Genomic DNA, 17,869 nt, shown 5'->3' on the forward strand with positions numbered 1-17,869 from the left:
TTTTGCTCCTTGGAAACAAAAACAAATAGCCCCCATGTTCTAAAGTGCCTCTACTATAAGACCAAAGTACCCGGCCGAGTACTCCTTTCGTCGACTCCGTATTTTAATAATTTCATGAGTTATTTACCAGTAGTTTACTGAAACGCAGTTGTGAGACCTGCAACAGTTTGCCCGACGTGCAGGTCCGCAGCTTTTGGGCGGGAAACCTCAAGCCGCGGCCAAAGAGCTGGTTCCCCAAAATCGCCCCCGGCCGCCCCCCACCCCCTTCCCCGCAGAGGGCTTTTCCTGATCTCCCAAAGGCGCTGGGCGACGTTTCCGTGGCTTCCCGAAAGGATGGCGCCAGGGGTCTGTCTGAAGACAGCTCCATTTTAGGCATGGCCTGGTGGGGGAGTGGGGGTGTGTGTGGTAATTTTTCTCGGGTTCTCCTGGTCCCGTCCCCCACCCCGCCCTCCTCCAGACTTGACTTTTCTGATTGCGGAGACTTTGACATCTCACAGATGAGAGGGATCAGATTATAAATGATATATGTCTGGAAATGCAGTAAAAGTAGATTGTGCCAAGTGTTGTCTTCATCATGGTGAAATGAAGGCAAAGGTTTCTTTTGTTTGGTGTTCATTTTGGGGGGACAAAATGACATGTGAAAGTCCCCTAATTAGTGAGACATCATCATCCTTCCTTGGAACTGCGCGACTTCTAGAGAGGAGGTGGTGCTGTGGTGAATAAGGGAAAGGTGACTGAAGAGAGAAAGGGGAGAGGAAGTGCAGGGGCGGTCGGTGGAGGGAAAGGGCAGATCCGCTGACCTGGGGGTCTCAGCCACCCTGGGGCGCGAGCTGCGCGTGAAGCTCCGCGGCAGCGAGGGCAGTGTGGGGGCCGCAGACCCCAGCCTTATTTGCCGGGAGGATGGCGCGGGTGGAGTCGCTCGCCACAGTGCCGCAGCCCCTCCTCCTAGTTTTAAGAAAAACCGAAGCATTGTTTCTGCTTTAATAGAAGTCACTCATGGCTTATAGTTGAAAACGACGGCGGTGGGCTCTGCTACCTCTTTTGGTTCCTTGCATTGAACGGTTGGAGTTTTAAAAAAAGAAGAAAAGAAAACGTGTACTTCGTTTTTAAAACGTAGAAGTCTTAGGTTGCGATAATCAATGGCCGTAGGATAGGTTATTTCCTTGATTTTTTTTCACCCCGAGTGCACTGAGGATTCTTTGTAGCTACTTGTACTCATTTTAAAGACATTTTGAAAGAAGTAGGATAAATCAAGCTACTGAAACATTTGGCTTCCACAAGTATAAAACATGCGTTTTGAGTAAAGCACAGGTCTTTCTGGCCCTAAAAACAAGTAGGAAATGAGAAAAAAATTAAAACCAGAAGACTTCAGGAAGGTGACAAATTGGAAAGCGTTCTAGGAGATTCATGGGACATTTTAGGTGAAAGAAGCACTCTATGAGCTTAAAGAGATTATGGTTAGTTTTATAAAAGGATCTTAGGCTCAAAAGATTGGGGGGGGGCGCAGAAAAGATGAATCTATTTAAAAGAAAGTGCCATGTCCCTGAAATGGGTTCTGATATTTTCTGTGTCACTGTGTCTACTTTCTTCTCCCCCCCCCCAATTCTCTTTCCTGCCTCTCTTCATTCTGCCCTCTCCTTTTCCTTTCTCTTCTTTCTTTTACCCTCCCCATCTCCCACCCCCAGGTATGTAAATGAATTTGCCTTAAATTCTTTGTGAATGAATGTTAGAGGATTTTCTCAAAGTTCCCAGTTGGAAAAAGCTTTCTACAGGACTTGAAAGGCCGATGTCCCTCTCAGGAAATGAATGAGTCGATAACCTCTGACACCAGTGACCAGTCCAGTGAACCCTACCTTAATTCTACTAATACTGGAGGCCCCCAATCAGGCAAGACTGAATCTCATAACCATACCATCCAGTGTGGTTCACTTGTGGTATTTCACACCTTTCATCAGTGTATTTATAGGTTTGAATTTCCTCAAATTTAGCAAACAAGGATTCAGAATCTACCTACACATTTCTGATTTTATGATGACTAGACTTTTCTAATTAAAAGCAAACTTACAGATAAAATATTGTTTATCATAAATGTGTTAGTGACAAAACTAAATTATACTGGTCTGTGAATTTTATGATAATTTTGCATAAATACTGGCATTTCCCCTAAATTTGCATGAATGCTTTTTCAGATTATTTTTCTGTCACCAGATGTTGACTTTTATAAAAGTAAATCTTTCATTTAAAATTAAAAAAAAAACCACCCAACTTAAACTAGTTTTTCTATTTTGTGTTATTCAAAATATTTAACCTGGAACATAAAGTTATTTCATTATAGGTCAGTGTAATCAGTTGATTTCTGCTATTAAAGTAATATGTAGTAAATGTTTTGTTAGCAAATAGCTTTTTTTTTTTTTTTTTTTTTGAGCGCTTCAAGCTTTTGGGACTCTTGCAAAATCATTTGGATTTTTACACCTTTTTCTTTCCTCCCAACCAGCTGGCACATGGTTATCTATTGCCCCCCCCCCCCCCCCCCCGCAAGTAAATAAAATGAGAAAGCTTTGCCCCCTTTCTTGAGCCAACAACAAAGGAAATAAACGAAAAATGTTTTCAAATTCATCAGTCCCTTTGCCTTCTACCACAAACAGCTGAAAATACCATTTTATTTATGTACAACCATTTATTTCAGGTCTGAACTAATTAATATAAATTTATATCTTTGTTTAAAATGGGGAGGAGGTGTAAATAGGTGCATTATGTGGGTTTCAAAAGCTTTTTGATTTGGAATCCGTTTTAGTTTGTATGAAACAATGTTAGAGTTAGGAGTGTGTTTGGAGAGACGGGGAGGGGGGTTGCGGGCATGGTGGGGGAGGGTCAACTCGGTAGCTTTGCCGAAGGGAAGTGGTATCTGTACAGTTTCTCCGTAAACTGCTTGTTTAAGAAAATGGGGGGTGGGGTGGGGGGAAGAGTAGTGGTGCGTTTTAATGTTTCAAAGGCGTGCGTTATTTTATATTCTAAAGGAAATCAAGAATTTCTAGTTGATCTATAATATTTGCTGTAGTAGTCGATGAGGGAGGCATTATTGGTGTCAGCATCTAGTAATCAACAATCGTTTGAACCAGTTTGAAAGGTAAACAGTAAGCATTTTGAAACTGGGGGCTGGCCGGGAAGGGAAGGTAGGAGCCTAATCCGTTATTAAATTTTCGTTTATTCAACTCTTCTTTCTACTGGTAGTGGACTTTTTAAATGTCAGGTTAGAGTTAATACGATATGAATTTACCTTTTTTCTCCCACTTGCCCCTTTTTCACCCCCCTCCCCCTGCCCGAGCCCGCTGTTTCTCCCCCACCTCTTTCTCTGGCTCTGCAGCCGCCTGTGCTGGCGGCTCCTCTTCACCTCCCCTGCCTGGCGCTCCCCTCCCCCTCCCTGCCCTATGTCGCCTTGCTCTTGGGGAACAATCGCCACTGATTGAGGTTCACTCTATGTTAGGCTGGAAAACCGGGCTGTTATTTAGGAAGTCATTAATCACATCTCCTCCCCCGGAAAGAGATGGCGGAGAAACCTGTGAAGTACAATTCCTTACCAACCTCCTACAAAATTTTCGAAATGGTAAACCTAAACACAATTTGACTACATGAAGGTGATACCGATTTTTCCAGTAGGATTTTATTTTAAATTTGAAAAAATTTCCGGGCACAATTAGGTAATTGTGTGCATTTATCTTATTGGAGGTGTAGGTTACCACTATCCAAAGTTTCATGGGTATGTAATTAGATTTAATTAGATCTTTCGTTAATTATATATTTTCCTCTAAGAATTGAATTAAATATGAAATTTGTGCCCCAAGCAGGTTTACTGTTATCAAGCAGCTGAATTCTTATGGGAAAAAGAGCATAACATCGGTTGCTTTATTTAAATGGCTTTTTCCCCTAAAAGATTATTTAGACAGCCTTGTGCGTAAGGCACGCGTGTGCACATACATGACTGCCGTTTTTTCTAAATCGACGATTCACAAGGACCCTCCATTGTGTTTAAGCAAAAGCACGAAATCGGCATTCTGATTTATCGTAAAGAAGCGTCCCAAATTGTCTTTAAGATAACATGTTTGAGTTTTTCTTGTTCATTCATAAATTATTTTGATGTCAGCGTAGATGAAATGGCGATTGGTTATCTCTTCCTCTTGCCAGCCCCTTAAGGATCCGAGGTGAAATTAGTAGCAAGAAAGCATGTAATTGACAAAGTCACGTGTGCTCAGGGGGCCAGAAACTGGAGAGAGAAGAGAAAAAAATCAAAAGAGGGAAAGCACATTAGACCATGCGAGCAAAATTTGTGATCGCACAAAATCAAGATGTTAGATTGATGCAGAAGATCACTCCGTTCCAAAGGGAAAGTTTTCATCTCACGAGTTTGGAGCAGAGGGCCCGTGGGGCAACATGGCCGAAGGTTAATTTTCTTTTCTATTGTTTTACTGTGATTTTCTCTCTTCCTTTCTCTCTCCTCCCCCTCTCCCACCCTCTTTGCCCGTCCCCCCTTCCCCTTTTACCCCAATACTGAGCAATACCCCCACCCCCCACCGCGCAAGGGGGCTTTCTGCAACCTATTGTTATAGATCTCCAAAAATGTTTTGTACCGCCCACACTGATTCACAACTTGAAAAGCTTTCAGGGGGCTATTGTTTGAATTGTTTGAGTGTGATTAAGCGCAGTTTCAGTTAGCGAGCCCAAGAAAACTTTTATACACCTGCCCCCTCCCCCATTCCACCCTAACTTTAATTGAAAGTTATGGGGGGGAGGGGAACGCACATTGCAAATAACCCTGCATTCACTGCTGCCGCTTGTGCATTAACTAGTTCTAACCATCTTCACTATTTCTCTTTCCTCCTCGTGCCCGCCGGAAAAGAATCCGTTTCGCTGAAAATTTCTCTTTGTAAATGGGATCAGTGTTACAGCAGCAATATGCAAGTAAAGTATCGCATGCTGTACTGTAATATGTGGCTGAAAAACGGAGTTAAATGAAAAAGTACACGTATGTACAGAAACGTGGAAGTTGTGATCGATAGAACAGTGTGGCTCCCCCCTCCCCCGCTTTCCTTTTAACCCTTTCATTTAAAATATTTTTCTGCAGAATAAAAGAAGGAATCAACCATATACTAGCGTTTTTTTTTTTTTTAGTTTTTATTTCCACCCTCCACCCCCACTCCCAAGCAGTTTTTTTCCCTCTTTCAATGAACAGTTTGGGACTACTAACTGACTTTTTTGTCCTGTTCTACCCAGGCGGGGCAAGCAAAGGTGGTGGAGAAGAGCCCGGGAAGCTGCCGGAGCAGGCAGAGGAGGAATCCCAGGTTTTGCACGGAACTGGCCACTGTAAATGGTTCAACGTGCGAATGGGATTTGGATTCATCTCCATGATAAGCCGAGAGGGAAGCCCCTTGGATATTCCAGTCGATGTATTTGTACACCAAGTAAGCCAAAACTTTTTTTTCCTCCCCCTTTTCACCTTTTTCCAGAAGGAGTTGGTCGGTCGTTTTGTCAATGGACTTAAAATAATGTGCCTTTCAAAATCTCCCTTACAGTCACGGGTGAATCCAGTTTTTAGGGCGTGTTCATGGGCTTCTTCCAGGATGTCTTTTCTTAAGCAGAAAATCTTTGAAATTTCACTGCTGGGTGTTGGCTGATTTTTACTAAGCAAGTTCCCCTCTTCATTCGACAGCGAAATTGCCCTGGTGTAGCTTCCGGTATTATTGGTTACAGTGCATTCTGTGGCCTGTGCCTGGGGAATGAGTGCGAAATGAATGTAGAAATAGTGGTCATTTAAATTTAAAACAACAACAACAACAACCAATTTGCCGTTAAAAGAAATCTATAGATCCTCTTATTTTAGACATTTCTTATCAATAGCTTCCCGTTTCATCTCTGCCTGTCTGGTAGTCATTTGTAGAGTCGAATTGAAAATAATTTGATTTCACAGTAAAATAAAGATGAACATTGTTGGCCTAGAATGAGTTTGAAAAAAAATGCAAGAGAGGATTTTTCGTAATCAAACATTTTGGAAATGTGCATCCTGTTGGGTATAGGTTCAAGGATACTGTCCCTTTAAGAGACTGAACTCAAAAAAACATGTGGCCAGAGGCGGCTCTAGTATGTGTGTTTAAAATGTGCTAGTAGGCTACTTGGAATAAATTTCCACCATTGCTTATATTGTATTGTAATTTTTTAAGATGCTTAAATACCAAATAGAATGCCATTGCTTCTTATTTTTTGAAATTTTACTCAGGAACAAGTAAATTAATACCTCTCGCCTTTTCACTCCTCTCTCTTGTTTCATCTCTTCATAGTAAAAAGATGTATTTACAGTTTGCAAGCTTGATTGTTTGATCAAAAAAAGTTAAAGAAATATAAATTATCTATAGTAAATTATTTGCTAGGATAAGAGGGATTTAGGACCAAAGAAGTTTATTTTTGCTTGTCATCTAAGTTAAAAAGCATTGAATGAATGGATCTGAGGACTTCAGGTTGACTGACACAGATACATGCAGGAATACTTAGTATATTTGCATGAAAATTATCTGTCTTGTTTGATAGTATGTTGCATGTTCCTGGTAATAATTTACAACCTCCTTTCTCCCTAAGGAATATCATCTTCAAATTAAGTATATAAACAATAGAAACATATGAAACCATTCTGTTTTGATCTGTTGTTCTGTGTGCTTGGTAGCTTCCTGACCTTGCTGTATGGTGTGTGTTTTCCTTTCCTTGAGGCCTGGCTATCATTATTGGCTGTTTACATGTGGAAGGATCAGCATAATCTGTGAATTGAAACAGGGTTTAAATACATAAATAGAAGTCCACAGACAGGCTACTGGATTTTATCCCTCCTACTTCACATGGCTGTATGAAGCCATGTTTTCTGCTTTTTTCCTCCCTGGATTGAAAGACTAAAAGCATTGACAAATCCGTTTTCGCTCAGGCTCTGGCTTTCCCCCCTTTGAACCTCCTTTAGGTTGTTAAATTGTTCTTTACAATCTCATAAATTTGTTTTATAGATGAATGAAAAAAAATAGCCCTTTTCTTCTTTGTCTGATCACACCTTGTTGTAATTTGGTTTTCTGTGTTTACCTTTTAATATATTCAAATATTAGACATTTTATTAATTGATATTATTGTTTAGAACCATGAGATACCCAATTTTAAGTCATTTAATGGTTATATGTTGATAAACATTGCTGTATCCAGTGGGTTAAGAAATGCTGTATTGCTGGAAAAGTTTTCTTTATGTAGATAGTGAGCACTTTCTAGAGTACAAACATTGATTATTCATATTAGACTTCCTTTAATCTTCTATTACACATCATATATTTACTAGTAGAACAGTATTAAAATGATGTATATGATAAAAACTCAAAATATGTGTATTTGTATTCTTCATAAGGATATATCTGGATACATTCTTGGGAAGAAGTATGTAAAAAGTCAACAAAACTCAAATATTAGCATTTTTGTTATGTAAAAAACCAGAGCAGTAATAATCTTTAAATTTAAATTTGGAAAGTGTCATTGTAGGGCATCTTTGATGGTCGCAGTATATGTTTTGTGAAATATTATCTCAGTTTATTTTTTTTCTCCCTAGGGAAAATTATTGAAAATCAGTAGCTTTAGGTTTTTTTGTTTCTTGACTTTGATACCTAGGTAAAGGGGTTTCTGTCTTATGTTGAAACTTCTAGATTGCATTTAAATCCTATGAATAATTGTTTTGAAGAAGGCAGTATCCTACTGATTTTAGCCAACAACCACAAGTAACAATTTGGTGGCCACAAATGATGTGTGCAGGTATCATGTGAGCATCACTTACACAATCAGGTTGCAATTGAAGACCATTTTACAAAAGTTTTAAAGATATTTAAAAATTATTATTTTAGCTGCCTTTTTTTAACTGTATGAGCATTTTTGAAAGCATACTAGATTTTGTGTATAATTGTAAATTAGGCTTTCTCCATTATGTCTATGTGCTATTTTGTTGGAAAATAATAGATTTCACTGATAATTAGGAATTTTAAATATCTAGGTATTATTTTAAATATATAAAATAGTGGTTTTTACTGTTTAGAAGTACATGTGTCATTGGATTTTTTTAAAGTATTCTGAAGCATGTTTTTAATAGTGGATATTTGGGGAAATAAAAACTAAATTATTTAGTTTCTTTAAAATAATATTTAAAAATTCATGCCAAGGATATTTTTCAATCTTTAAAAATATTGACTGCAAGGAAATGCACATCAAAAACAATTTAGTTACTATGGAATAAAGAGTGTATATGTGAGTGTGTTTTTAAAATAGAGTTGTGCATTTGTAGTTCCATAATTCTATTTGAAATTTGTTAGCAACAATACAATCAAACTTTCTTTTACTTTCTGTAATGTCACCACCTCAAAAAGAATCCCAAGACCTAGGTGCTGTCCTTTCTCTGCCTTCAGACTTTTTGATAAATGAAGTGAGACTGTTGTTTGAGGATGGTATGTGACCATTTTGGTTGAAAATGACTTTCTTCATTGGACTTCTTGATGTTAATTGGAGATTTAAATGTTTGTATTTTTATGGATTTGTAATGAATAGATGTATTATGACACATTGAAAACTTTCAATATTTTTAAAAACAACAAAAATCTTTAAATATTATATATTTGAATTTTGTCACACTGTTTGGAGTTTTTCCTTAAATTTTTTTAATATTTAAATTTTTTGATGATTTATTTTGTAAATAGGATAAGTTTGTAGGAATTTCTTAAGTGTGCAATGCGAAATACAGTTTTGTCTCTCAATTGAAGTAAGAGTATACATAATGAATACAGATTTGTAAGTCTGGGTTCTACTCAGGTGATTTTATCAATTAGAATACAGTTTTTTTGTAAGTGCTAATAATTAATAATTCTCTCAACTGATTGTTATTAATAACTTTTTAAAAATTTGCATCCATAGTTAGATTGTGGAGTAACATGTTTAAATTACCTGGAAAGGTCTCTGGCAACTTTCTGAAATATTATAATCTTTTAATAGAACTTAAATATGTGGTGGTACTTTAAATGAATCACATGATAATTAAACATTAGGTATTTTTTAGAAGAAGACAGTATTACTCAACAGCCCATTGAGGCTATCATGTTTTTTTTCACACAGATTTTGACATTTATTTTTAAAGTCATTATCTCAACTGATACGATAAAATGATCATTTGAACTTTACTTTGTCCAGCAGTGGGATGAACTCATTCTCCTTATTACCCTCTCTTCAGCTCATTTGCGTAATGATATTTTCTTATTGGGTTATATAGTTGGGATTCTTTGCCATCAACTATGATACAAAAATTTTTAACAAATATTTCATTTATTTCATAATTTATATAAGAATTCTTTTTCAAAGAGAAGGAATAATTTCAAAATGACTGCATTAGCTACCATTACTCTTTGGGCTTAAATATTTATTTTAATTTGGTTTTGAAGGCTTTATTTATTTTTCAGGTATTGATGTTTTCTTCTTATGCCCTTTATTTCTGATTTATAGTTTGATTTTTTTGGAGAATACAGATGCTTATATTACAAAGATTTTATATATTTTATTACTTTGCTCAGAAAACATTTCAAAGAATAATAGAAACAGGAAAAAAGTAAGAATAACTATTGTAAAAGAGTTAAGTTTAAAGCATTTTTATTAACAATATAGGGTATAAAAATATTTGGAGATGACTAATATTTAAATATATGAAAACAAGTATCATACACAGTTCTGTTGATATAGCAAGGAGATTGTCTCAGTGTTTTCAACATTAATTAGTTACACAATTATGAAAACAAATTTATTCTAATATGCTCATGTTTACAGGCTTTTCATAATACCAACTTATTAGCCATATTACTTTTATCATAGATTAGCATGAAACCATTTTTCACCTGTGGGATATGACTTATTATTCTTGGAGCTATTGAAAAAGTCTATATCTATATATATGTGTAGGCATATAGATGTATATTTAGACAAATATTGTAAGTGCAAAAATGTGATCATATAGTAGTTCATTTGTTTGTGAGTTATGCATTTTAATATTTTGAAATTGGTTCCTGAAGCTACCAAATTTTTAGGATGATTTGCCCAGTTGATAAGTTTGGAGGAATCCCAAGTGAAGTCCTTTAAAGCTACTTAAATCATAAAATCACATTTTTAAGGCATTTAGTTAAAGTGTTGTAAGGCTTTAACTATCTTAAAAGATAGTGAGTACTGTCCTGATTTTCAAATGCTGGTCCATTTTCAGGATCTTTTTTGTGTATTTCTAAAAAGATATTCTCATTTAATTTAAACATGAAATGTGAATTGAGTACATAATTAGGACATTGTCTTCCCTCCTCATTTTAAAGATTATTGATGTAACTCAGGTATTTCCCTCTTACTTATTTGTGATTCTTTTTTAAAAAGACCATTTACAACAAATGAAGGCAATAAATCTAAGAATTGTTTTTTAAACAAATATATAACTGACAAGCCACTTACAAGTATTTAGCATGACATCTTCAACCTATCTTTTAACTCATCTCAGAGTTCTTCAGTTTCATAAGAAGTTAAAAACTTCTTTTGTTACCTGCATTCAACATCGTAGTCCTTCATTGTAAATTTTGTTGCTTTTGGATATCAAGGAACACTTATTATTTGAATTTGATTGAATTCATCTTCCTGTTCAGAAACTACTTAACTACTGCAGATAGTTTTATACATCCTAGCTGAGCTGTTCTGTTGGTTTTGTGATTAATTTGAAAGTTACTGTTTAAAAATACAGTGTACTGTATTTTTATTTCTAAACCAAGTGTAACCTGACAAAGTAAGGATATTTCTGATTAATTAAACTGGAAATTTGTTACTTTAAATATGATATTTTAGACAGTTTGGAACTAAATATTGAGGTATTTCTCACTGAATTTTATGTAGCTGAAACTTTAGTAGTTACTAAAGTTATGGCATTGTAACATACAGTCCATAAGAAATTTAAACGATTTATATTCTTCTCTAAAACAATTTGATTATAACACTTTCTAATATAAACATTGATAACAGTAATATATTCAATAAAATACATTGTAGATCAGTGAGGTACATTTAGAAATGATCTTTTAAAGAGAACTCTATCAAATGAGTAAAAAAAGTGTTTGTTATGTTACAACAGATTGGAAGATTATTTTATGATTGTCCCTTTCCCCATATCTAAATATTTGACAATTTATAATTATCTGACAATTTAGACAACTTATAAATCTATAAATAAGATTTATAGATAATTGATAACTTTAGTCATATTTCTTTCTATAATCAACTGCAATTTGGAATAACAATATCTATCTTTGTGAAGAGTAGCGATATTGTTATACAAATTCCCTAGCAAGTGTATGTTGAATAAACAGGTTTTATTTTAATAGTTTGTTATATCCTGAGATTTTACCTGTATATTCAAGTATAACTCTTCAGTTCGTGAATTCCTCAGTATAGGCTAAGGAAAAAACATAAAACATTGTGATAATTTAATATCTATTGCCCTATTAATAATTAATCCTCATGAGATACTATACAATGATATAGAGTCTAGTCAAATAGATCAGTGTTCAAAGCCCAGTTTATTATGTGTCTGTAGAGGAAGTGACTTACCTTGTTAGTTATCTTACAAAGGACGGGACAACCCTTTCTATAGGGTTATTATGAGGATTAAATGTTATTACACATGTAAAGCATTTAACACAGAGCTTGGCAGATAGTGAGAACTCAGCAATGATTGTATATAGTATTATTACCAAAGAGATGTCATGTGTTAGAGTGAGGTAAAAAATATCAAAAATGAAGGTTTGGGTTTGGTAGTGCAACTTGGTAGGTTTTTTACTTTTGGCTAGTTCTTCCAAGGAGCTACAGTATTCTTATGGGTAAAATATGGTTGATAATATCTTCCCTCCCTAATTTGGAGGAGGAGGGTAAGGGTCAACTGAGGTAGCATACATGAAAATAATCTAAGAATTCTAACCCTCCAGGTTTAGTTTTAATCTTTAATTCAGGCAGTATATTTTTATTAATACTTTCACCATATTGTCAGAATTTAAAAAAGATAGTAAATTATTCTTGCCTGGTCAACTTAATTGATGAAATTTATATAGAATAAAATTTGCCAAATTTAATCGTATGTGATGTTTTGACAAATTGTGTAACCATCACCACAGACAAGATACAGAATATTTCATCACCGTTCCCCCAAATTTCCCTTGTGCTCTTTGTAGTCACCTTTGAAAATGAGAGTCCCAGCTGTCCTATATGATATTGATATGTCTATCATATTAACTGGTTAAATGACCTATTTCCTTTTAACTCTGTCTCTCTGTAAGCTATAATCCAGTACACTTCATGAAATACAATCCACACTTACTTTCATGTTTTTTGTTGTTTCTCTAGTTATTTCTGTTTGGCAATGGCCTTTTCACCAGTAATTTCTGTGCTCGTGAAAGTGAGATTAAATAATATACATTTCACTAAATCTTCAGTCATTCCTTGCTTACCCAAGGACATAATTAGGCTTATTGATATTCATATTTCTTATCAGAAATTTAATGAATAACTGAGTTTTTACATATACATTCCTAGAGGTATAAATCAGCAAGATGGCTATTATATAAAAGTTTGTATAAAATTTTTAAGAAAATGGTTACTTTAGAAAAATTTCTAGTTTAATAACTTATCTATTCAACTAATTTTTTTAATTGATCACATCCTAAGTGTAAAGTACTGTTGGATGATAAATTTAAGACTTCTGCTCCAGATTGCTACATATTCTGTTTTCTTCCTTATACCAAACTTTTTAATAAGATTTTCCAAAATAATTCTCATTCTTTTCATACAAGGTTGGAAGCAAGGGCTCATTTTTTTCCCATATACTTTCATTTTTTTTAACAAAGTTTAACTCTGCAACCTCTACCCATAATTTGAGGATAATTATGATGAAACAAATAAATGTTAGTTTTTAAACTTTTGAACTAAATACAATGATTTCCCATCAGTTACAAAATATATAGTTTCCAGGAGTTCCCATTGTGGCTCAGTGGTAACAAGCCTGACTAGTATCCATGAGGATGCGGGTTTGATCCCTGGCCTTGCTCAGTGGGTTAAGGATCCAGTGTTGCTATAAGCAGCAGTGTAGGTTGCAGATGTGGCTAGGATTCTGTGTTGCTGGCTGGCAGCTGTAGTTCCTATTTGACCCCTAGCCTGGGAACTTCCATATGCTGCAGGTGCAGCCCTAAAAAGAAAGACACACACACACACACACACACACACACACACACACACACACACACACACACACACATATTTTCAGATTTCATGCATAGAAACTGCCTTTACCATTCTGAGAATAATATCATTCTATTGTGCTATTAATAATATATTTAATTTTTATCAGATGCTCTTTTTGTTATGAGACACTTTAAAAACTCAGACCCCACTGAAATGTATTACTTTTGTTGGTCTTCACTTAGCTTCTATTTCAAAATCTTGAATGTTTAATTTGCTAATAACTCTAAAATTTTTGCTCAGTTTTATTAGTCTACATTATGTAAATAATCTATGTAAATTTCAAATTAATTTTACTTTGGCTGCAATTTGTTCATGATTGTTGCTTAAGCTTTGCAATTCCCTAGACCATTACTGATAATAGCTAGGATGTTCCCAGAAAATGTAATTCCTCAACTCTTTTATCTTAACATGTTTTCATTCAAATGCCTTGTCTTTATCCTTAGTTCAGTCTGTAGCAGAAATCTGACAACATGGGTTTTATCTATCACTTTAAATACTTAATAGAGCATTGATGCGTTGTAAAGCTTGGTGTGAATAAATTCTATCAAATTTTTCCTCAAGCTAGGATTTTAATAATATATCATTGTCTCTATAATATGGAAACACCGGTGTTTGGAAATGAATTCCACTTTTCAGCAACTCCTTTAACTAGATTAAATCATACTGGAGAGATGTACCTAACATAGTTCAGTGTAAGCCATACATTTAAAAAGATAAACAAATGAATCTTTTTCAATTTTTTCAAATCTTTTTAGGATTGGTTAAACTATGAGTCAAATTTAATCACAGCATTGACCTCATTTTTTTAGCTCTCTAATTAAAATTTTTAGTTGAATACTAAATCTAAGGACAGTGGATTTGCATGTTTGCCCCTTGCACTGTTTCCTCCCCCTTGCCATTGAAGAATTTTGAATGGTGAGGAATTTGCGCCCTTTGGCTCAGGTTGCAGACCCACTTGATCAAACCAGAGAAGCCCGGGTCAGAACTATTCATTGCTTATCTTTTCCTTGGGCCACATATAAATCCTGCCTTTCTGCTCTCAAAAAAACAAAACAAATCCCCCCCAAAAAAACAAAAACAAACAAACAAAAAAACCCCCTCCTTATATTAAACTTACAATAAAGCCTGGAGGAAAAAAATGAGCATAATAGTTGATGCTTGCTTGTGACTCCACAAAGTTTAATTTCACTATTTTGGGAACTTTTTCATGGCATTGCAGCTTATTTAATGATGTGATTTTGTTTACATACAAGCTATTTAATTAGATATTAGAAAAGCATCCCATTGGTAGTGAAAATGTGGTGATACGATATTCTAGCTCAGGTTGAGATTTAACACCTTTGAAATGTAGTGATTACTTTTAAGTAAATTGAATTAGTTAATTTGAATCAGATCTATAAAAAGCCCCAAAGTATTTTGTTTAAAGCCCCAAAGTATTTTGTTTTGATGTGCTTAATTTCTAGCCTTTATGCTGACACTTTAAATTTGTCTGAATCAATTAGGGCACAAGTTTATGAACTGTATCAATAATGGTGTAAAGACTTTAAATATAGACCCAGGTTTAAGCAAACACAAAACACTTTGTTCTTATCTCAGCATCCCTCAAAAGTATACAGCTCTGGTTCAGGACCTCAGGACCACCCATCACCCTGGACATTGGATACTCCTATTTATTCTAGAAGCTTGTGAAGTATCTGTGTGCTGGTGGGGGGATGGTGTGTGGATCTGTGTAGGGAATCACAGCTAGGTGATTTTACCCCCAACAAAAGCAGCAACATTGTTTATAAACTGAATTTTGTCCTGGTAGAATTTCCTAGTTGGTAAAATCTAATTTACGTTAAATGTTTGTTATTTCATGCACATGCTAGTTGGCAGTTTTCACATTTTTGCTGCTTTCAGAAGGTTAGAGTGGGCCCCCATTAAGATTAACCTCAGTCCATTACAGCTTTTTGGCTTGCAGGCCCCACCCATTGGCCTTGGATAGCTAATACCGAGCTTTTGTTTCTTCCTGTAAAAAGGAAAGGAAAGAAAACTGTTCTTTCTCTTTCATTGTGTAAGTCATGTGATTTCCTTTTTAGTTAGTTACAGATAAGGTCCAAGTGAATCTCAAAATGCATAAGATATCAAATTTTATGTTTATATGAAATATTTATTGAAATGTGCCTAATTCATGTATTTTATACATTAAAATTTTTATTTTGAATAACTACCTTATTTTACATTCACACAGTTTTGTAGAATTCAAAAAAGGTTACTAAATAGATTTAAAAAATAATGCTGATCTTTTTATCTACATCATGGTAGTTTCTTAGTGTACTGATTTTTCTCAGTTATCTTGTAGCATCATTTGAGGTTTCTAAACTAGCTAATTTCTCAGAACTCAGTGTAAAGAAAGTAGGGGTAATGGTTTGGGATGATTTAGCAAGGAAAAATTGCTGATAGGAAAAAAAGAAATGTGGTATAGGACTGCATGTAAATATCAGAAGGAACTAATTGGATATATTTCTTTTGCTTCTCTTCTGACTCACCTCTCTATAATAATAAGCTGTGTAACTAGCTGTTAGATGGGAAGTGCTTTACAGCTCTTAGAATATTTTGGTTGATGTTTTAGTCCCAATATGGTGATTCAGTCATGATGTTACAATTTGCTATTAAATATTTTATCTTTAAAATTATTTGAATTTGTTCTTAAGCTATTTTTCCAAACCTTTAAATTCTATTTTAGTAAATAGTATGGCTGTCTTCAAATAATAAATAAAATGCTTTTAAAAACAGTAGTTCTAAAAGAAGTACCCTGTCAGCAGTTTTTAAAATGTAATGTTCCTTGACTCATGGTATTGCTGAGCACGTAAGTACTTTTAAAAGACTTCTAAGAATTCTATTGTTTTAAAATCCTGCAGTCATTTTTATTTAAAATGTTGTGTTTTAATAAAATAAATTTTTCCATAAAAGCGTTATTTCTTATATTTTACTAGCTTTGTAGATCTTAAAAGGCAGTGATATGTAATCCTATGATTTTGCTATTGTCCAAGATAACTTGGTTAGATAAGATTTTTTAATATGAAAAATGTGTTGAGATTATAGAAAAGCTACTTAAGTTTGATTAACACTGGGTTATCAGGTTTTCGATAACCAGGATCTGGTATGAAGTCTGTGATGTGTTCTGTATTTTCATTGACATTAAAATTTATAGCAAGTGATTTATTTTGCATGTGCTTTTTGAACATTTGAATTTCAGCTTATTTCTTTAATTGACTTCTGAATATTTATTGATTATTGAATGTTTAGATTGCTTCTAAAATTTTGCTTTGGGGAAGGTTTAGGATACTGAATCTTGCAAATCTGTGATAATCCTTCATTTACCATTTGGATTGCACAGTATTCATAAAAAAGCAATGGTCTATTATTAGGTATTTGAATTAGTACTGACATTTTTTGTTGAAATAATCATTTAGTATCTTTGTGTCACTATGAGTTTAAAATGAAGAGATTAAGAAACAAAGTCTAAACTGGAAGGTGCATACTGGCCACAAACATGATATGTTTCTAAATCCCCCCCAAAAAACCCCCAAAACCAAAACAAACAAAAAAAGAAACAAAGTCTAACTTAAAAAAACTATTAACAGGTTTTTTTGTACCACATACTTTTTTTTTTGCCTCCCTAACAAAATTTGGTATTAGAAAGTGTGAAATTGAGTGCTATTCCCTTTATAACTCTATTTTCTTATGCAAAAGTTTTCTTTAACTTGTGTGGAGAAAAGTAGTTTTTAAATTAAATTATGTGGCTTTAAGTGTCTTCATGTTTAGTCAGAAAAACAAGGTTCATTTGTGGGGGAGTAACACCAGTTGAGTTATTGCTACTTATTTTTGTTAGAGTTATTTTAAATATATGATTGATGAATGATTTCTGGACTTTCTTTTTCCTAAAATAAACTATAATAAGTGGGAAATAATTTTTCAAATTGTTGAAATATCTGAAGGCCAAGTAAATAGGGACATTTATTTCAGTACATATTCTTTACATTAGGGTTGGGTATTCATGTTTTTATAGATATTCTAATATAGAAGAACCTTAACAAATAATGTTTGGGAAGCTGTCTTGTTCGTTTTTGACCACTTTTCCATACTCTCTGCCTTTACTTTTAAAAGTATCTAGTATTATTAAATCATTAATATTCCTAAATGTAACCTAAAATTTCCTATGAAATTCAGTGCTCCACCTGTATTCAGTTACCTGAATTTACAAAATTCAAATGATATTTGGAACATCTCATAAGACATGGGATAATATTTTCTGATTAAGATTTAATAGAATTCATTATTTTGATACATGTTTCCATTTTTAGCTTAAATTGAAAAAAGAAATTGCTGCAATTACTAAAGCATTGTGTTGCCCCCGAATTATTCCCTGTCCTAACATTACTATTTGATCTACCACCAGGAATTATTACAGCCTTAAGTGGTCTCTCTCTTTAGTGTCCTCCTCCCCTTTCTTCCCCTCCCCCACCCCCTT

At 34.5% G+C, this 17,869-nt stretch overlaps 1 protein-coding gene across 2 annotated transcripts in view; it reads left to right on the forward strand.

Moving 5' to 3' along the window:
* LIN28B (protein lin-28 homolog B) overlaps positions 4,002-17,869 on the forward strand; it is a 122,841-nt gene continuing 108,973 nt past the window's right edge. Inside the window, exons 1-2 of one of the 2 annotated variants that reach the window (XM_021079438.1) lie at positions 4,002-4,438; positions 5,269-5,456. In XM_021079438.1, coding sequence (XP_020935097.1) covers positions 4,429-4,438; positions 5,269-5,456 — 198 coding nt within the window. In that variant the 5' untranslated portion in view covers positions 4,002-4,428. Of the gene's footprint in view, positions 4,439-5,219; positions 5,457-17,869 lie in introns of those variants that run through there. The other variant, NM_001315786.1, reaches the window with a different exon arrangement.

Source organism: Sus scrofa, chromosome 1 (assembly GCF_000003025.6).
Source record: "Sus scrofa isolate TJ Tabasco breed Duroc chromosome 1, Sscrofa11.1, whole genome shotgun sequence".
Classification (NCBI taxonomy): Eukaryota; Metazoa; Chordata; class Mammalia; order Artiodactyla; family Suidae; genus Sus; species Sus scrofa.